The sequence below is a fragment of the Eurytemora carolleeae genome, unplaced genomic scaffold, assembly GCF_000591075.1.
Source record: "Eurytemora carolleeae unplaced genomic scaffold, Eaff_2.0 scaffold2, whole genome shotgun sequence".
In the NCBI taxonomy this organism is placed as follows: domain Eukaryota; kingdom Metazoa; phylum Arthropoda; class Copepoda; order Calanoida; family Temoridae; genus Eurytemora; species Eurytemora carolleeae.
The window spans coordinates 488,945-511,584 of record NW_019396051.1 but is presented as its reverse complement, the minus strand read 5'-3'; the positions used below and the strand labels follow the sequence as shown (position 1 = coordinate 511,584).

The 22,640-nt window shown below is 32.6% G+C and overlaps 1 protein-coding gene across 2 annotated transcripts in view; it reads left to right on the top strand.

Moving 5' to 3' along the window:
* Positions 1-22,640, top strand: part of LOC111704741 (dystrophin) — a 67,186-nt gene that overhangs the window by 12,594 nt on the left and 31,952 nt on the right. For both annotated transcript variants that reach the window (XM_023477085.1, XM_023477077.1), the window contains exons 11-15: positions 908-979; positions 2,117-2,184; positions 18,274-18,365; positions 20,960-21,105; positions 21,737-21,833. In XM_023477085.1, the coding sequence (XP_023332853.1) occupies positions 908-979; positions 2,117-2,184; positions 18,274-18,365; positions 20,960-21,105; positions 21,737-21,833 (475 nt within the window). The remainder of the gene's footprint in view (positions 1-907; positions 980-2,116; positions 2,185-18,273; positions 18,366-20,959; positions 21,106-21,736; positions 21,834-22,640) is intronic.

Sequence of the window (22,640 nt, the reverse complement as noted above, 5' to 3'; positions counted from 1 at the left end):
ACTCTTCCTATTCACGAACCCACTCTTGTTCACGAACCCACTCTTCCTGTTCACGAACCCACTTTTTCTGTTCACGAACCCACACACACTGTTCATGAACCTCTTGTTTATAAACCGTATAACTCCTGTTCACACATGCTTGTTTTACATTTTATTCTGATCATGAACTTACTCCTCATGTTCATGAACCCATTCATTTATAAAAACTCACTTCTGCCAATGAACCCACTCGTCCTGTTCACGAACCCTCTCTTCCTGTTCACGAACCAACCCCTCCTGTTCATGAACACAACTCTCCTGTTCATGAACCCACCCCTGCTGTTCATGAACCCACAACCGTATTTTCATGAACCCGCCCCTGCCGTTCATGAACCAACCCTCCTGTTCATGAACCCACCCCTCCTGTTCTTGAATACACCTATTCTGTTCATGAATCATAATCTCACTTCTGCTGTTACACATTCTTTAGACCCTGTTCATAATTCACTTTTTCTCTATTTCCTGTTCATAAACTCACTTCTCCTGTTACACATTCTATAAATCCTGTTCATAATTCACTTCTTCTGTTTCACATTCTCTCTTTCCTGTTCACAAACTCACTTCTCCTGTTACACATTTTATCAATCCTGTTCATAAATTTACTTCTCCTTTTGCATATTCTCTAAATCCTTTTTGTGAAGTTACTTCTCCTGTTGCACATTTTCTGGATCCTGTTCATAAATTTACTTCTTGTGTTTCACATTCTCTAGATCCTGTTTATAAACTTACTTCTCCTGTTGCATACTCTCTGGATCCTGTTCATATATTTACTTCTCCTGTTGCACATTCTTTAGATCATGTTCATAAATTTACTTCTCCTGTTGCACATTCTTTAGATCATTTTCATGAATTTGCTTCTCCTGTTTAGGTTGTTGAGACTGAACTAGAGGTGAAGAGGGAACGATTAACTCTGCTCGGTTTAAACACAGAGGATATACAGGTATTTAATTAACAATAATCTGTTATCTGTTATCTGTAATCTGTTATCTGTAATATGTTATTTTTTTGTTTTCAGATATCTATAATCTGTGATCTATTTTCAGTAATCTGTAATCTGTTTCAGTTATCTGTAAAATCTGTAACCGAGTTATCAGAATTCTTTATTCCGTAATCAGAACTCTGTAATCAAAAATCAGCATTGGTTTTCGTAATCAGAAATCTGCATTCGCATTCCGTAATCAGAACTTTATAATCGGAAATCAGGATTCGTATTCCATAATCAGAACTTTGTAATTAGAAATCAGCATTCGTTTTCCGTAATCAGAACTTATTAATAAGAAATCAGCATTTGTATTCGGTTATTAGAACTCTGTTATCAGAAATCAGCATTTGCATTCCGAATATCTGATTACTACGTTGAAGTATAAGAATTCTGTGTTCAGAAAACCGTAATATGTATTCCGTAAGAGTTCTGATTTCAACTATTAGAATTTTGTATTCCTTATTTAGAGTTTTGTAAGTTATCAAAAATCTATCATTGATTATCCGTAATCGGTTATCGCATTCTTTTATCTGTAATCTGTTAAAATCTAGCAGAAATCTGTAATTCAGGATCAGTTAACTGCAGAATGAGTGTTTGNAAATGTACATTGAATGAGATTTGTGCGAATTTAGTTTTTATTTACAAATATATGTGTAGACCTCATTCTGCTCCGTCAGTTCCTTGAAATTCTCCTCGGTTAGATTATCATCTAAGAGTGAGAACGGATCCCGGAGCTAGAATGGATCCCGGAGCTAGAATGGATCCCGGAGCTAGAATGGATCCCGGAGCTAGAATGGGTTCTGAGTCGTTTTTTAGATCTTCACGGCAATTATAGTTTTGCATTGTTACAAGAAATATTTGTCTCACTTATTTCTCTCCGCGTGTTGTCCTTCAATGGCCGGAGAAAGTTACTCAATTTCATGATCAGAATAATTAATTTATTTTACTGAAAAACTGAAGAAATCACGCGATTTTAATAATTCCCTCTAAAATCAGACTGAATTTATTTTATCCTTAAAATCAAAAATTATTTTAATAACATAATTATGAAAATTTCACTGGTTTTAAATCTCTGGTATATAATCTCATGTTTAGAACCGGAGTGATGAGATGGACCCCGGAGTAAAGAGTATCAGCTCCAAGATGGAGAATCTGCAGGACAGGTAGGAACTCAACCTGACAACCCTTCCCGGTGCAGTAGTTTTTAATAAATACAAAAAGTAGGAAAAGGGGTGCATCCCTCTTTCATCCTCCATCCCTATATTAAGGCTATTCTAGGGTTTTAACATAGTTCCCCCATAAACAATCACTCGCTTCAATTTCGGATGCATGTATGTGTAGGGCAGAAGTAGAGTTGTTTAAATACAATAAATACTTGTAATTGTTCTGTTTCTAAGTAGGTTTCACTCTAATGAATATATTCTTAGAATTAGTGTTCTAGCATATTCATTACAATTAGAACTAACACTTCGCACAGTACATTTAATGTGAATTCGGTCAAATTCCTACTTACAATCTACAATCTAAATTATACAATCTACAATCTACAATCTACAATCTACAATCTACAATCTGCAATCTACAATCTACAATCTACAATCTACAATCTACAATCTACAATCTACATTCTAAATTCTACAATCTACAATCTACAATCTACAATCTACAATCTACATTCTAAATTCTACAATCTACAATCTACAATCTACAATTTCTACAATCTACAATCTACAATCTACAATCTACAATCTACATTCTAAATTCTACAATCTACAATCTACAATCTACAATTTACATTCTAAATTCTACAATCTACAATCTACAATCTACAATTTACATTCTAAATTCTACAATCTACAATCTACAATCTACAAAAGCCATACTCTAAACTCTACGGTCTATATTTTACAATCTAAACTCTATACAAGCTACACTAAATCTACACTCAACATTCTACACTCAACACACAAACTCTACAGTCTACAGTACACTTTCTGCTACACTCTACAGTACACTATACGGTACATTCTACAGTACATTCTCTAGTACACTATACGGTAGACTCGACAGTAGACTGTGCAGTAGTAGGAGTACATTCTAAAGTAATTATTATATTTATATTTGTGACATTGCAATTGAGTTAATACTTGTGACATTGAGTTATTATCAGATTATAATTAACTTTCAGATTGTTTAAAATTACCTGATCGCTATAAAGTCTCATTGGTTGTTGGTATACCTGGATTATATTTCTTTTATAAAGATAAATTATAGATTGTATTCATACCAGCTGACAGAAATACTATTTATAAGAAATAATTAATCATCTCTTGGGAAAACAAACCATTCTTTATGTTCCTAACAATATTGATGCAAAATTAATTAATTAATTGATAAAGTAAGGTTGTAGCAAAGCTTCTGATAGAATTTGTATACTATATCAGAAGGTTAATGTAAAAATGTTAAATTAGTTAATAACGAGTTATTGGAGCTAGACGCTTCTATTCTTAGTTTTATAGAACATTCTAGAATTCATAAATTTATAAAGTGTATTTTTGATTCGTCTCTGTAAAACATCTACATACAAGTTTGGGTTGGGAACCCGGCTTTTTTATTCAAGTCCCAACGGAAGACGACCGATTAAAGTCGACCTACTCAACTTGTTAAAACAAAGCTAAGAACCTGAATATTACCTAGGTTCTAACGAGTTCCCCTGCTAAAATTTGAGACAACCCGGTCAAGGGGTTCATCAATTCTGATCGGACACAAGAATTACTGACTGTTGAAATCTATAGTTTTCTTTAAATGTATCATAAATGTTTTTATTTATGCCCTGATTCATGAAGACCTTTAAGCTATGCCTATCATTCTCTTGTATTAGATTTTTTTCTATCAATGCTTTATTACAATATTATTCATTCTATCAATGCTTTATTACAATATTCTATAAACGGAGCAGCTTGCATAAACGAATCAGACGGGAATCCTGCCGATACGGCGAAACCTGTCAGATTCTTCGGTAGGTCGAACTTGCTTCGATCAGTTCCCGATATGTTGAACACAAGGATAGGATTCTAATTGCTCCTGGAGGAATCTAATTTTTCACACTGAGACACATTCTCTCCATTAGTTTCACCTTGAGAATTCAATACTAACTAATCAGTCAGGAATCTTAAACCTCCCCCGTCCCCTTCTCCCCCTCCTCCTTCTCCTCGCTCCTTCTTTCCTTCTCCTGCTTCTCCTCCCCTCATTATAATTTTCTTTCTCCCCTTATTTTTTCTTCTCCTTCTCTCCAAAATTTTTGTTCTCATTTTCCCCCCTTATTCTTCTTCTCATATTCCCCGCATTCCTCTTCTCCTTATCCCCACTATTCCCCTCACTCCTTTTTTCTCCTTCTCCTCCCCGCCTCTCCTCGTCCCCCTTCATTCTCCTCCCTTCTCATTCCTTGCCTGTTTGTTCTCATGTCTCAAGTTCCGCCGTCATCCCCTGAACTCCCTGAACAGAGCGGCTAATCTAGAATTTTCCCAATCCCAGATTCCTTTCCCAACATCAGTTAAAAACTATCTTTTATTTGATTTTTTGTTTGTTAATTTTCTGAACCTATGCAAACATATGTACATACACCCATACATACATACATAGATAAATATACACGATACATGTATGCAACTAGCTTGATAAGAGAAGATAAAAAGCCATAAAGTCTAAATGATCCATCAGCTATTGATAAAGGGGCGACTTTGAATTAGCTCTAGGCCTTGGCCCATGTCACCTTTTACCAACCCACTTATACTGAATGTTCAAAAATACAAAGCTGCAATTTGGTTTTAGATTCATTTTTAAAACTAATTGACAACGCTTGGTAAATTTTTGTTTTGAAATATGTATATTTTAGCATCTCTGGGCAGAAACATCTGTTTGAACAAAATAAGAGACTTTTATTTTTTGTTTAGAGACTATGTTTGATATTGAAAAAGTTATGCATATTATGCATAATATTAAATGTAAAATATTATGTCTTATATTACTTTTGTTTTGTAGAAAGAAGGAAGGGAAAATTTTATTTGGAAAGTTTTTAAAGGTGAAAACCGCCAATGTTGGACAAATCGACCCATAAGGTCGATCTCCTGTTACTGAAAAACTACCTTTACCATGCATAAGATGTAGAGTGGTTAGAAGTGTTAGAATCCGGGTTTTTTTAAAAAATCCGAACTCACCACATGCAGTTGTTTCATAAAAATGCTCTTTAAAATCGGAAATTATTAAAACGTCTAAAAAGGGTCTAAAAACTCATCTGATTCAAAAGTGTGTGATCCACAAACACTTTAAATTATGTCAAATTAGGTATTTTCATGTTAAAGACTATATCAAGTAAATATCGCCCTTCAAAAGATGCAGGCAATCTAAGCAAATTTTACTAAAATTTTCTGGATTTAAAAATTGAGAATGGTCCAAAAGCTCAAATTTATATTTCACAATTCAAATTTGGTAAAATTAGGGTAGTTCTTTCAAAAAGATTTCATGTGAATCTCACCAAACAAAAGATACAGCTTAGTAATCTAAGAAAATGTTACCAAAGGTCGACCTTATGGGTCGATTTGCAGCGCAGTGCCATTTGAAAAGTAAGGCTGGACAAAGAAAAAAAAGGTTGGAAAATTAAAAAAGGCTGGAAAGTGGAAAAAGTGAAAAGGTTGGAAAATGTAAAAAAGTTGAAAAAAAGAAGAAAGTTAAAAATGGAAAAAGGTTTGACAAGATTAAGTGTTGAAGGAAGGAAGTAAAGTTAGGAAATTGAGATATTGTGTGATCAAAAGTTGGAGTAGTTTCAAAGACTCAAATTATGGAAGTTTTGAAAATGTAAGATTTACTTTTTTAATAATTATAATATGAAATAACACAGCTAGGATTATAATAAGGTTGGACTGTTTTAGAATACATTTTGATTAGGTTTTGGATTGTTATCTGAATGTTGGATTTGAGGAAATGAAATAAGATTATAATTTATGTACTTGATTCAAATCCTCATCATATCGTAAAGTATAACAATTTTATAATTTTTCTTATTCATTTTGATCAAGATTTTATAATTGGAAGCACGCAAACCTGAAATATTATAAAAGCCGAGTTAACAGTATAGGTTGTCATATTAGAGCTAGATGGAAACTTATTAATAGACAAACCTGGATTAAACTGTTCAAATAAGTTGAAATTAGTTGAAATTTTTTTCTTATTTCATGCTATTTCTCACATCTTGACGAGAATTAGCTCTACTCATCTAAACCGATTAATTTTCCTCGATCTATTCAAAAGTTATCGGCTCAGGGACCAAATTTAATGAATTTGCAGGGTCGCTAAACGTCCTAACGCCGGTTAAAATTTGAATCACTGATTCAAATCTTTCCTGACTCTTTAACTTTGAATCAGTGGTTCAAATTTGAACCGGAAATAAGTAGTTCAGCGACAGAGTTTAAATTCGTAAAATTCTGTTTCAGCTCTAACTCAGGGTGTGAGTTTAAGCTGAGGATTCACTGGAGAACAGTTCTATCTGGCAGAGTTTCAGTAATTTTCTCAATTTAGAAAAAATTTTCTTTTCACGGATCAATTCTTCTAAATGTTCCGTATTTTTGATGAGTTTTCAAAATATTTACCAGAAACATTGTTTAAACAATAGTTCTCCTAATTCCGTCAGTCATCAAGGAAATCGACAGTTGAAATTTAAAGTTAAAAAAGAATATATTTTTCATTTAAGAAACTTCACAAATTAAGTGGATTGAGATGAAAAATCGAAGTAAATTTTTCTATTTTGTGTGTTATGTAAACACAATACTTGTACATTATGCATGCTTACATACACCCGATGGTGATCTGGGTTTTAAAACTAGGGGAGGCTTTCAAATCTCTTTCCTGGATATTAATTTTTTTAACATGAATTAAAAAGTTTTAGTTAAAATTTTTTTTAAGGTTTTGTGTATATTATCAAGAGATAAAAAGATGTTTTTTATTTATGTCTGACAAAAAGATGAAGTGTAAATTTTTCTTATTTTTATCACACCAACGTCAATTTGGGGTCCGGTCTATTTTGTTTTAATTTATTCCAATGTTTATGTTCTATCTCCTTCGGTTTGTTTCCTTTTAACTCCATAAATCATCCGTTCACTCTGATCTATTAGAGAATACTTTTAAAGCCTTTTCAGAGTTTTCATAACAAACTCATAAATCCTTAAAAAAAGTTAAATCTTAGTATACACAAATTTCATGTTTTAACGAGTTTGTGTTTGATATTTGACATGAGCATTGCAGGTCGATATTCATCCCTGAAACTCAAATATATTGTTTCACAGTTTGGGCTAGTTCATTATTTTTAATTGTCAAATTTGACAGTAAGAGAAAGTGTAGAATTTTTAACAGGCTAAATAGTTTATTTACACATTTCGGTCAGATCATTCGCCTTATTTATGTAAAGTATTCCTCATGCAAGTCATGGTAAATAAATTAGATAAAAGTTTTGCTGAAAGAGACAGCAGACGTAATTTTAAGAGGTTCTCCATTTTATGAGGTACATGTATGATTCATAACGGCGCCATTCAAACATTTTTTGGAGCAACAATGAGGAGGATATTCTTGTTTTTTTTTTACTTAAAATTGATAATTTTTATTGTGGATTCTCTTTGACTAGTTATTTTTGGATTATTGCATCAGAGACAAGTCAGGAGAAATTGACAAAAAAGGTACTTAGATAAAATTGTGATTTTTTAAAGGTGTTAGGGGTACCGCTGAGAATTTGACATGTCACTCTTTGCTTGAAATTGCGCCTATACGGTCCCTTTAATGTAAACTGAAATCTATATAATGACGATGATCTTCATGTTTTTTCTTGAAGGAGCTAGATACCGGTTTAAATAATTTAAATACTTGTGTCAAGGTTTTCTTGAATTAAATTGGACAGGTGGTATGTTTCTTCTTGATAAGATAATGTCAAGTTTGCGTACTAGTTCTCTACATCAAACATTGTTTAGTCAATCTGGTTTTAGACTTGATAATTGGATTTGAGATATTTTCTGTTTTTATTTTCAATTTTTCAGACAAGCTTTCAGACTTTACTTGTTCTCATATTGTGTCAGGTTTTCAGGTCAGATTAAAGTAATACAATTAAAAGGGAAGCTTGCATATTTGACATTGAAACAGAACTGAAACTGAAAGCTCCTATGTAAAACAGTTTATGATACTGGGATTTGGAGCGATTCGCGTCTCCTTGTCTACTGGAAATTTTAGCTTTTAACTGTTTCTCGCAATCATTCGTAATTTTTTCAGATTTTTCTGTTTAAATTGATGCACTTTTAAAATGATAACAGTGGACAATTTTTTAAACCTTGACCAGCCACAAACCGTTACTTTGGTCATGGGAGTTGCCACAAAAATATTGGGTCCAATCGGTTCTATATATATATATATATATGTAGATTTGTATGATATACATATTTCCATTCATCCTAAATTTGATAATAAAAAATACTTCTAATTTAATATGGCCTAACTATTAAGAAATACTTGCATGCAATGATTAAGAATTTATACTGATAAGGGAAAATAAGCTTCCTTCGAATATGAAATTCTGACGAAAACCTATCAGTATACGAGGAATAGTATAATCAAGTCGTCGTTTAGCATCTAGACATCTTAACATGCTAGATATATTCTTATTAAGTTCTTTTAGCGCCTAGACATGCTAGATATATTCTTATTAAGTTCTTTTAGCCCCTAGACATGCTAGATATATTCTTATTAAGTTCTTTTAGTACCTAGACATGCTAGATATATTCTTATTAAGTTCTTTTAGTACCTAGACATTCTAGATATATTCTTGTTAAGTTCTTTTAGCACCTAGACATGCTAGATATATTCTTATTAAGTTCTTTTAGTACCTAGACATGCTAGATATATTCTTATTAAGTTCTTTTAGCACCTAGACATTCTAGATATATTCTTGTTAAGTTCTTTTAGCACCTAGACATGCTAGATGTATTCTTATTAAGTTCTTTTAGCGCCTAGACATGCTAGATATATTCTTATAAAGTTCTTTTAGCACCTAGACATGCTAGATATTTTCTTATTAAGTTCTTTTAGTATCTAGACATGCTAGATGTATTCTTATCAAGTTCTTGTAGCGCCAAGACATGCTAGATGGGTTCTTATCAAGTTCTTTTAGAACTTAGACATGTTAGATTCATTTTTATCAAGTTCTTTTAAAGCCTAGGCATGCTAAATGCATTTTTGTCAAGTTTTCTTTAGCACCAAGATATGCTAGATACATTTGTGTCAAGTTCATTTAGTACCTAGACAGGCCAGATGCATTCTTATATAGTTCTTTTAGCACCTAGACATGCTATATGCATTATTATCAAGTTCTCTTTAGCACCTAGACATGCTAGATACATTCTTGTCAAGTTCTCTTTAGCACCTAGACATGCTAGATGCATTCTTGTCAAGTTCTCTTTAGCACGCTAGATACTTTCTCATCAAGTTCTTTTAGTCCCTAGACATGCTAGGTAAATTATAAAGTTCCCTTCAACACCTAGACATGCTAGATGCATTCTTGTCAAGTTCTCTTTAGCATGCTAGATGCATTCCTATCAAGTTCTCTTCATCACCTAGACATGCTAGATGCATGTTTATCAAGGTGGTTTTGATTGCATCCTGGTATGCCTGAGAGGCCGATATACAGACTACGGTAAGAGAGGCTGCAGGATACGAAGAGGCCGGAGATGGATAGAGGCGTCAGTCGGGCTTACATTCATGTCCTCAACCCTCATCGGACAGTTAGGATAAACAATACTGCGGATCCGGTTCTATAGGAATTAATTCATTTATCCTGCCATTTCACGTTTCCGGAGCTGGAACAATAAACGTTCAATGGAAAGATTTTAAAAATGTGAAAAGTGAACAAAAAATACACTAATGTGAAAAATGATATTGCAGAGATATATTTGAAATATTGCACGCAAAAACTTGTTATTATCAGTGATTTTTTAGTTATTAGTAAAATAAACTATTTTTGCAGGTAAAAACTAGTTTTTAAACCAATTTTGGTATTTTTTTATCTATTCTGATATGTAAAGAAGGAGGATGACTTTTTTAGATTAGGAATAGATTATTAGTTCGCAAGATATAAACGCTTTTCTGCTCGGCACTTACTCATCTTGTAAAAAAATGGTGTTAGGAACTGAACACTCACCGCATTCTCTTATCTTCTGATTCCTTTAATTTGCAACCTGATGGTGTAAACCTTTGATATTTTAAACTTTGACTTTTGGATCTTATAGAATTCAAAGTTCTAAATGTGAAAGGTTTTCAACATCAGGTTGCAAAGATATAGGGATTAGAAAATTAGAATTTAATGTGAGTGTTTGCAGTTCATTTGTTGTTATGAAATAAGATTTCTAACTTTATTGCAAAAATTGATTTTTCATCACGTAGTCGTGATTTGATCAAGATGCAGGAGTTTCACCGGGGGCGGGGGGGGGGGGGAAAGGGGGGCAAGGGGTGTGTGGAGTGGGTGCAAGCAAGGCCACATTTGAACACCATAACAATGAAAACGATTTAATTCTGTTTTAAAACAAGAATTATTTGTTTGCGAGTTCCGATAAAAGTTGAGTCCAAAGCTAGATAAAGATAAATGAACCTACGGCTCAGTTTTGATTGTGAACAAACTTTGTAAAAATAAAGGATTTTATCTTGATTGAAACAATATAGAGAAGCTACAGCACATCCACTAATTGTATTGCACACAATATATTTTCTTGATTTTAATTAATTTGTAAACAATGTCCCCGTTATACTGAATCAATCCTGATTAGCTTAAAACCAATGTTTTTTTATCTTAAATACTGCGCAAATTATTTTCTGAGAACCAAATATTGTTGGCTCTGCAGTTAGGGTTTCCAACGTAATATATTATTCACTTACGTGCAGTAACGCGAAATAATTTTCATTTTGCTTAATTTCGCAGGATTGCGCGTAATTGGCAGAAACTTCGATTTCGCATAATTTTTACAACGACTGGAAACCCTAGTTCTGCTGCGCAACTTTACTTTGTTGAGCAACTAAAAGGGACTGTTAGCGTATTTTAAAGTGAACTTTCTTCCAACGATAACGATTCACAACGGTACCCTTAAAAGCTTTGTTTCAAGTATGAATTAATTATCGAGGTTTGAAAAGTGATTATTTTAAATTGTGGTTTCTCTCCAAAAATGACCTACGTATTTCTTATGCAGGAAAGCAGGAAAACACTTTTAGAATTAAATATTTTTATATCTTAAAAAATGACGATATCGTCCAAATTAAATATCAATTAAAGGTTTCAAGGTTACTGTTGTGAATCGAGCATTCCATCTATGTAATATGCATTTAGGGATTATTTGAAATTGCGCGTACAGTCTCTTTAAATCAACTTCTTTGCACTGCAGTCTGCAGAGAAAATAAGAAACCATTTTGGACACTTCACTCTCCAGAACACTTATTACACTATGCAGAGTTACTACATTTTTCATTTACTCTGCAGAGAAACCCAGAATAGATTAACTTCATTCTGCAGAGCCTTTGGCCACTCGACTTTTCTTCATTTGACAGTCATATCTAACAACAGATATCTTTTTTACACTTCAAGTGCAGTGAATTCTGCAGTGTTATTTATGCTCTGCATACTCTGCACACTTTTTAGGTAATGCGCTCTGCAGAGTGCATTTTCCATTTTAACTGCGCTCCGGAAGCTATAGAGAAAGAGATACCTATAAAATATTGTAGGCTCTGCATTTAATTTAATTTATCTTTTTCACTGAATTCTGCATTTGAGATAAATATTTAGAAAAGTAAAATTGGTTTCCGTGTATGTATGATAAATTTGCAACCCATTTTCCCTCACTTTATTTTTACAGATTTTAATTACTTAGATTTAAAATTTCTAAGTAATTCTTTGGTTTTGACCATAAAGGTTCATTTTAGTCAATTTTCCTCTATGTCAATTTTCCCTTTCAGTCAATTTTCCTTTGTAGTCAATTTTGCTTTTAGTCAATTTCCTTTCAGTCAATTTTTTCTTTCAGTCAATTTTCCTTTCAGTCAATTTTCCTTTCAGTAATATTTTCATTTCAGTCAATTTTTCCTTTCAGGCAATTTTCCTTTCAGTAATTTTTTCCTTTCAGTCAATTTTTCCTTTCAGTCAATTTTCCTTTCAGTAATTTTTTCCTTTCAGGCAATTTTCCTTTCAGTAATTTTTTCCTTTCAGTCAATTTTACCTTTCAGGCAATTTTTCATTTTAGTTAATTCTCCTTGTAACCAATTTTCCTTTCCGTCAGTTTTTCCTTTCCGTCAGTTTTTCCTTTCAGTCAGTTTTTCCTCTCAGTCAGGTTTTCCTTCCAGTCTATTTTCCTTTCGGTAAATTTTCCTTTCAGTCAATTTTCCTTTCAGTCAATTTTCCTCTCTGTCAAATCTACTATCGGTTCTGTCTATTTTTAGTTCCGTTCACAGTTCTCTGTTTCGTCTTGTCCATTACTTTATTATCTGTTTGTCTGTTTTGTCAAATGTCCGTTGTCCAATTGTCCATGTTAATTTTTAGTTTAACATAAAATCGCTGTTGTTTCAAGGCAACTTCTGCGCATTAAACAAAAAATCGCCTAATTTTAAGGAAAATGTAAAAAATTCATGAGAAGAATTCCTTTTCTAATGACCTAAAAGATTTTTCTTTATCTTTATTTTACAATTTTAGGCTGAGAAGTTTATAGAAATATTTCGACGCAATCTCAAATAGTTTAATTTCAACATTCTTTTCTTATATTTTTCCTGTCCTGTTAAAACTCCTTTCTTGCTGTTATACAGAATTTTCGTTCCATAATGTATATTTTGTTGATGGCCTCCTGAAATGGTTTTGCTTAATTTCCTAAGTTATATAGATATTCTTTATTTTTTAAGATATGAAGTTTTTTATTTTCTCAATAATTAACTTTTAAATGTTATTTATTCGTCAAAACTTATATTTATGTTTGAAATGAAGGTGCCCATATTGTTCTAGGAAATTATTACTGGAATGTGGATAAACGAAGTGGAGAACTAGTATAACAGTTTATATTACCGAGAGCACTCAATACATAAATATATAAACATCAAACCCGACTCTAATCTGAAATATCTTGGACTAAACTCCTGTAAAATTTAGTTATCTTTCATTCATTTCTTCCTGCCAATCCCCCTTTCCCCATTTCACACATAGCCAATACACAACCCCCCTTTGTTCAATAAAGCCCCCCCCCCTCCCCACCTAAACCAATTTACACCTCCTTTCCAATCCATCCTACAGTTATCCATATACCTTCTCCTCTCCTATCGTAAACCTTTCCAAATATAGGGCCTTTAAATTCTCAATCTGAATTGAAATCCAACTGAAAGCCTACGAGTTAATTTCCAAGTATCAGAGTTGAATGGATTCTAAGGATGGTTATTCATTTCAAACTTCAAAGAAAACTTACAACTAGAAACTGCACAGAGCAGAGTCAGACACTTTAAAATAAACGAATCGGAGATAAGATGTTTATTCTTAATTCCTAACCAATGAAATTCGATATTTACACCGTAATCCTAAATTCAGAGTTTCAGCAAAGATTCGTGTGTTAAGGGATTGTGAAGCTTAACTCCTTTGAATTCAAAAGTTCCAAACTCAGACCTGAGTTGGTTAAAATATTTGTCTAGAATACTCGTTTAAGAACTAATATACTTTTCTATTTAACAGATAATTTATGATAAATCTAAATTTTCTCAAACTTTAAAGTCTAAACCAGTGTTTCGGATCCATATCATTTTGATTCGGATCCGGATCCGGATCCGCGGATCCGCATCCGTGATGATGGATCCGGATCCGGATCCTGATACGGATCCGGATCCAGATCCGAGGTAACTTTTGATTCTGTGAATTTGATTTTCCCTATTAAATGTTATGCAAGGTTATAATTTATAAACTATAGTAATCCTAAAGTTAAAAATGTCGTTATTACTATTATATAAATGTAAACATTAAATTATTAAAGATAATTTTGAAAAATTTTCGTCATGTAAATAATACATTTACGAACCATTTTGATTTATTTATTCCATGGTTTTGGTTAATTTTTGGCGCTACCCGGATCCATATTAACGTTTCCTGATACGGATCCGGATCCGGATCCGACCAAATGATACGGATCCGACCGGATCCGGATCCGGATCCGAAACACTGGTCTAAACCGAAGAACTTGTCAAAAATGCTCTAAACGTTTCTCCCAGTTTCTCATGACAAATCTAGTTCTAAGAGTTCCTAAATTGAAATAAGATATCCAAGAAACGTGGATCTACAGAAACTAAATCGGGGAGTATAAAGGAGGGGGGTGGAGGGGGGAATGTTAATGTATATTAACATTTATCATAGCTATTTACATGAAAAGGGATTTATGACAGATTAAATTATAATGCTTGAATACATGAATAATAGAGTAGTTGGTTAAGCTTTGTAGATAAAGGAGATGTCATTTTTTACAAATTATTAATTTTAAAAAATTTTATTTGGTAAAAGACTTAAGGTATATAATAAGAATGTGAATTGCACAATGCAAAAACGCTTTTTATCAGTTTTTATTTTTTATCTTTTCCTAAAGGAATGTATAGCTTTATTTGGGAGATTTACATGGTTAACAGATCAGAATTGGATACTTATTACGTTTAACAAGATTTAGTATTTAACTAAACAAACAAACAATCAATCATTCCGTAGAATTTAGGGATGAGGCTCCGTCCAAAAACGATTATTTTTGTCACAATTGGTTACACTAGAAGTAAGAAATAGATAGCTAAGTAATATCCTTAATCTTAGAATACAATTTCAACCCTTTTTCAGTCAATTTCTGAGAAAAGGTTATTTTAACTGAAAATTTTCACTTTCTCCCAATACCTATTCTTTACCCCTCCCCCCTCCTGCCCCTCCCCCTCATGTAAGATTTACATTTTAATCCATCGGTCAGATATTTGCATCTCTATGGGCACATTTTTCGTAGTACAAAATAAAAGATAATTTATAACATATTTCGCGATTTTGTTGAGATTGATACAAAACATAGATTTAAATACAAGAGATACTGAATTTTGGATATACGGATACTAGATATTGTACTGAATGGATACTCTGGATATATGGATACTAGATATTGTACTGAATGGATACTCTGGATATATGGATACTAGATATTGTACTGAATGTATACTCAGAATATTTTAGATCGAAGTACAGTGTTGTATCTTATTCAAAACAGGTCAGTTTTATAGGAACGAACCTAAATGAAAAGTTGTACTAGGTTCAGTTGTTAATTTCAAGAATGGGTACAGGATACTGATATGTCTAAATGGATTCTGAATAGACCCATGTACGGCTATGGATACTGCTGTATGTAGTATAGATAATGAATTCTTAACCCTGCACAATGTACATGGAAAATAGATGTAAGGCTATTACAAGTGTAGTGAGGTGGTTTGCCCGCAGTATTAATGGTTACAGTCTAATGAATATTGAAGCACCTTCTTTTCTATCATATATAAGGAACAACACTTTTAAAGAAAAACAACTCCAATCAAGAGACAATTACAGACTCTAGTTTTGAATTTTTGTACCCTCGAAAGTGAGAAAAGAGAACTCGTTAAATTTTATATCAGGATTTTATAAATAATTTTTTCAAAAATAGGAGTTTAAGTTTTACGTTGATTTGTATGTTCATATTCATATATTTATTCAACTACAAAGCATGAGATATTACAAATAAGCAATCACAATTTACTATGCAGTTTGGACCCGCCTAACCAGGGTTGGTTGTTTTGAGTGGTTGGCCCGAAGTTAATTAATGAAACTGAATATAATTGGTTTCACATATCAAGATATTTTTTTGGATAGATAAGGAGTTGATTGGAAGGAAGGAGATTGTCAGGTGATCTGTGGCAGGGTGAGATCAGAGGGATTTTTATGTAGAGATAAATTAAAATTTAGGGTGTTAATGATGATAGTTACAGAAACAGAAATAAGCTAATAAAGTTTCAGTTATTTTAGTTTATTTAGTATCACAAAGATAATTAACGTTCTTTGTTTGCAATTTGTATTTTTGTTTCATTTTGTCAAAACAATTTACGATTTTTCGGTTTAAAAATGAAATAGAAAATTTTATCCAAGTTTAGAAAATGTGAAGTAAATACCCTTTACTGGAGCAGAGAATATGTGAACTGGTTGTAAACATAAAATGTTAGCACTACAACACAATTTAGAAATTGAGAAAGAAACTCTTCATGTTTAAAATAAATTTTGATTTCTGAGAAGGGGGGGGGGCTAGTGTTGAAAAATTAAACATGTTTAAAATTTTACTGCACGCAATTAATTACTAACATAAGACTGATTTTTTCTTTCTCTCATTAGAATTTCTCTTCGTTCTTCAATAATGTTTTCTACATTGACTAGGCTTTTAAAGGGCGCTTCGCGCCCATCTTCTATTTAAATTGTGAACATGTTCTTTTTGATTACATTTTAAAACAAAGAAAATTTTTTTGCGGATTTAAAAAAAAAATTCGCGGATTTTCAAGAATTTATATTTTTTATAAAATTAAAAACCTTTAAAACACATTTTTAAAATTTTTTTATCATTCATAAACCTTCCCTGTGGTCACGTGATGTCCCACAAAAATTTTGGGCCCGATCGGTTCAGCCGTTTTGACGTTTTTTTGGATACAAACAAACAGACAGACAGACAAACAGACAAGCTAAATTTATATATAGATTGTGAAGTTTTTTTTCATATAAATGCACCCTTGAATAGAAGATTGTGTTTATAAATGATGTATTTTCTAGTTCTAAATCTAAAATGATTTTTGTAAGAAGTGCATTAAGATGAAAAACTGCAATATTGATTTATCTAAACCTAAAATATAGAATAAAATTAATTTGATTAAGTGTGCATTGTCCATCTTAAAAGTGCCCCCCTCCCTTCCTCCTTCTTAAGACCCCTTCCTAGGCCCCCCCTCTTTTCCTTCAAACCATTCCCTTTCTCTTTCTTCAGGCTTACTCCCTTCTTTAGACCCTCCCTCCCTTTTCCTTCAGACCTCCCCCCTCACACTGAGTGTGTAAGTAGAAGAATTATGATATTGTGTAAATGGTTCTGAATGGTTTCTACTAAACCAGACAATATGCCGGACATACGATACATTTGTGTAGAATTATTTCATACATTTTATTTTTACATGATTAATTTTTCTTTCCATTTTTTAGCTAAAAACACTTGCTTTTCAAAGTGTCATTTCAAGTGACCCTCTATTTATGCAGAGTGAGTCAAAAAAAGTGTGATTAGCGGCGCCTAATATTGTACCTTTTTTGTTCAACTCTCCTGTATGGGGTTTTTTTAATACTTTTCGAAAATTTGGTATTTTTTTGGTACTCCAATGGTCCCAAAAAATCCGTGAACCTCTTTTTCTCTCAAAATCAAAAGTATAAAGATTAAACCACAGAATCACAGAAAATTTGCAAAATTGTAATACGAAAATTCACCATTTACAGTTCTGGTCTAATTTTTAAGGATAGAGTTTTTTCAATCCTCTAGTTTCTTTATTCTAAGTATATTCTAAAGTTTTATAAATACGCTGTTCAGTTGAAATTGGAAGCCAAGTTTTTCTTAAAAATTAGACCACATCGCGAATATTGTTATTACAATTTGCGAATTTTCTGTGATTCTGTGATTCAATATTACAAAATTTTAGAATTTGATAGAAATAATGTATATACACATTTTTGCTTTTCTGAACTTTAGATTTTGAGAGAAAAATAAGTTTCGCGAATTTTTTTCGGGCCATTAATTTACTAAAAAATTAAAAATATTGAAAAAAACGCCATTCAGGAGAGTTGCACAAAAAAAGTAGAATTTTGCACCACAAGCCGCTAATCATAGTTTTTTTTTGGCTCACCCTGTATTTAGTAACCTTAATTATTTACAATTGTGGATTCTGTATAAAAGTGACTTTTATATCTTTCCCATTGTTGTTCAGGTAAAGGTCTAAGAGGTACTGTTGTGAACCTGACATATTATTCTTGAAATTACGTCTACAGAAACCTTAAGTAAAATATGTGCTGATTGAACTCTAGTTTTGGATTGAGATGTGCCAAAAAAAATCTTGTTTTTGTGAGAGGATATACTGATGAATCTTGTATTTTTCAGGTGGGATGTACTGATAGAAATCTTGTTTGCACAAAAGCAGAGAATATCTAAACTTGGTGTAGAGTTCTCCCAGGAACACGATCAGAATAAAGGTCAGTGTTCACTTGTTTACACTTAAGAAAATGAGACTGAATCCTTAACCCTAGGATGTCTGAGGGGGGGGGGGCAGATGTTTAAGGATTTTGAGTTCGCTTTTTCCACATCCTCCATAGCGACCTGGGTTCTTCAAACTTGTGGGGCTTTTGATTCCTATTTCATTTACTCTTGAACAACTCATTGAAAAGTCTTAAAAGGGAAATGCACACAAATCATGCATAAAAAAAATTATTTAAAGCCATGAAAACTGAGGAGCCTACAAAGGTTAAGGAACTATCAATGTTCAAGAAGTTCAACCACCGCTATAAGATTAATCCTGAAAAGAAGATTAAGTTAGAAAACGTGACAAAGGAGTTGAGTATTTGCCGTAAACTCTCATACCTATATCTTTGCAGCCCCATGTCGTAGACCTTAGATATTTTAAACTAAGAATCAAATCATCTTTGTTTCAAATCAGGTTCCCAAAAATATAGGAATAAGAAAATTTGAGTGTGTGGCAATGACTCAATTCCATAAAGGATAAATCGTCCCAAAAGTTGAGTATTTTTATCGTTTGTAAGTTCCGTTGTATTTTTTCCATATTAAGATATTTAACCAACTTTATCTTTCTAATTTGTCTTCTTGTGGTTTAAGTTTATCTCTGTCTCTAGTTCTTCTACTTTCCGTCAGTTCTTGCTCTCATTTCCGGCTTCTGTGAACTTCCGGTTAGGCTGAAATATTCTGTTTTCTACAGTGGTAGGCTATTATATCAATACAATGAAGACGACTTTTTTATTTAAGTATTAATTGTTAACAAGCTTTTTTGAATTACAAGTTTACAAGTAATTTATAAGAAACTTTTTGGATTAACATCTTCTTTCTGTTTCCATGTTTTTGTACATCCATGCTGTTTAAAAGCTTGATATAAATCAAAATCAAAATCGAGAGTCTTCATTATGTTGATAAAATCGCCTACCACCGTAGTAATAGGTGAACGTGAATACAGTCCCAGCCAGGCCTTGATCGTTTGTTGGGTTTGTTTTTAAAATCTGAAACCTGGTTCCCTGAGGGTACCTGGTTACTTGAATTATTTTCTAGTCTCATCTGGAGAAAAGATGAAATTTCAATCTAATCCTGAATGATTATGAAACTCTTAAGTTTTGTTCGTTTGAATCAAATGTTTTATTATAGATCAAAGCTAATACCCGGGAATACATTAAGTAGGGTTGAACTAGAGTTAATTGCAAAACATAGTTTAATTTGCTTACAAATGGAAATACGGCTGTTATAGATATAAATAAAAATAAACGTTGCCAGCATCCCGAATTTTCATGTTTTTGTAAACTGTTTGGCGGCTTCTGTATCCCCTAAAAGTGTCACTTTTAAGCTTTCTCTTTTTTTCTCTAAGGGAATCCCAAAACGTTTACAGTAGTTAAAAAAATTATTCCAATTTTTTGTTTTCTTACTAAGGTTTACATCATCAGTCGTTTTGATCTAATGAATTAATAAACTTGTTAGTAAGTTTAATTTGTGGACGCATTTTAATTTCATAATTGAGAGAAAATTGTAAAAACGATAAGAGAAGAGCTAACAGAAAAATATTCAGCGCTCCATGCCATGCGACTACTTTATGTTACGCTTATATGACTTAGAGAAAACTGGTCTAAAATAGGTTAGGTTAAGTTAGGTTAGTTAGGTTAGGTTAAGCTGAATAGATGGAGTTTGATAGAGGTTGTACATGGGAGTCGATTTAATTCTAATTCCATAAAAATGCGTCAGAAGTGTAAATTACTCAATAGTTTCCTAAAAAACTACTCGATAATTAGTTTGGAGTTCGACCCTTTAGGTCTTGTTTCTCTTTTCACTCAAATGGACTTGTACAGTGTCCATGCAATATTTATTTATTGATGAATAATTTTATTCCATGATTTTTTTGTTGGACCTCTGTAGAATATATGACCTCGGGGATAGATTAAGGTCGGTCAGGATTTAAATACTTAACGAATTTATATTTTTCATAAAAATTCGTCAAATATAATCGGCACGAAATACGAATTGAGATTGTTGTAAAATGTACGTAGACTGGACTTAATTATCTCAAAATATCATTTTTTATATCTTTCATTCATGAATTAATTCTTGAACTTAATTTCAATTCCAATAAATGAGTCTTAAGTAATTTCTCCTTTCAATACTTTTTCCATTTGGACTATTAAAAAAAATATGGGAAATTTTTTTTATTTCTGTGTTTTCATGAACTTTTTTTTGGAGCGATTACTTCAGCATTCTTGCAACTGGTCAAATCTGTAAAAAATGTTAAAACATCTAAACAAATTATGAATGCTTGATCTCGATATCCACTAAAGGCACTTTTAATTTTTTCTTCCCTGATTTAAAGCTCCCTTCAACCCCTGAATTACCATGCGGGATATATAATAAAGATTAAATTAATCTGCAAATCAACAAAAGATCTAGATTAAGCTCCCAGCTCGGAAATATGACAATGAAAAAAAACTATTTTATTTTTCCAAGTTTAACGTCGTTCTCACTGTTTGCAGGTTTTGGCAAAACATTGCATGTTTCTGGTTCCAACTAATTCTAAATATTTCAGAGGAGAATCCGTCCTCGGCGAAGAAGAGGAAGGTGACAGGAAGTAAAAGGATTGAATTTGAAACTGGTTTTGAACGAATATCCAGTTGGTCGGAGTCAATTCTCTCCAGATTACAGGATTCATTACTCAATTCTCTTCAACTTCAGGGATGACATTTTTTACATTAGACACATTTCATCTTATTTGTCTAAAACTATCACACTCATTCTATTTTCGCCGTTTTTTCCTTTCCTTCAATGATGTTCGGCCATTTTTATTCCGTCTTGAAAACCATTCTGTTTAATTTACTTGGCATTGGCAAACTCGCGTCTTTTGGTGAAACATCTTGATCTTTGAGTTGTCGTCTTAGTTTTTCAAGGTTTAATGAATTATCAAATGTTAAAATATGTTTGTTGACTTTCCGGTACATGAATATGGATGAAATTTAGAGGAGCGTATTTGTTCTCTTATCTGCATGATTTGCAATTATTATGAGTTTTGTTTGCTAGTTGATACCCGACCAGTGAATATAGTGAACTCAATGCACTAAGTAACTTCTAACGAATTTGCTTCAGTGTAAGTGCCATTCCTCTCCCCCCCCCCCATTCTCTCCATCTATTATATTCTTCATACTCTTGAAGTTTGAATTTCTTTTAAGTGCACTCGTGTTCAGAATTTTGACGCAGCAAAGTAATTTTCTTTTTTTTCATACGTTGCACTCATTTCATTCAAACCATCCCCACTTCTTTCCAACCGTGCATAGTTTGCTATAGTCAAAAATATCATTAAATATATCAGGATCAGACCCTTCTCCTAGAGGACACAGAGGCAGAGGTGCAACCTCAGAAACCCAAGGTTGAAGAGTTTGTTGCTCTAGGAAACCTTTTGAAGCAAGGTTAGTTAAAATGATTTAAGGTTAACACAAGAATTTCGTACAGAGTTCTCGAGGAAAACTTTTTGAAATATAGGTTCATGGTTTATGGAGTTTAGATTAATATTAGAGTAATTTTTTTTTATTATTTTAAGGAATTCGTGAAAGCGAACCATGTGGCGGATATTTTTTTCTCTAAAACTCTTTTAAACATGATGGCGTAACCAATTAAAGATAAACTCCTTCACAATCCAAGTTTTAAGAACTCTCTCTCAGCTTGTAGAAATTAGTTTAAGCCATCAAAGATAAACCTGAAAATTTATAGTTTTTTTCTCGGGGAGTTTCAGCAAGGATTTTGCTTAACCATTCGACATTCAAAGATAACAAATTGTATTATATCTAAGAACAACACTTTTTCATAAGAAAGGTTAAACCTTCAGGGGTGAATGGTACCAACGGTATTCTTGAAACATTTATCTGATCAATAATGTGGATAATAATAATTCTGATAATTTCTATATGTTTTCATGCAACAGAAATGCAAAAGTCACTTTTTTAGAAAAACCAAAATTGAAAATTATTAGTTTTGATATTGATATCTAATTCATTCTTAATCAGACAAATCTTTTAAGGGTACCGTTGTGAATCGGGCATTATCACCTTTGCATGGAGGGTCACATTGCGCTAAATGTACTTTTAATGACATCAAAGCCGGGCCCCTTGAAATGGGATTTACTTTTTTAATCGATTCTTTTATTTCTCTTTCCATTGAATTTTTAATAAGTGAGATTTGCAGTGTTAAATATTAATTCATTTCGTGCTATCCCTTCA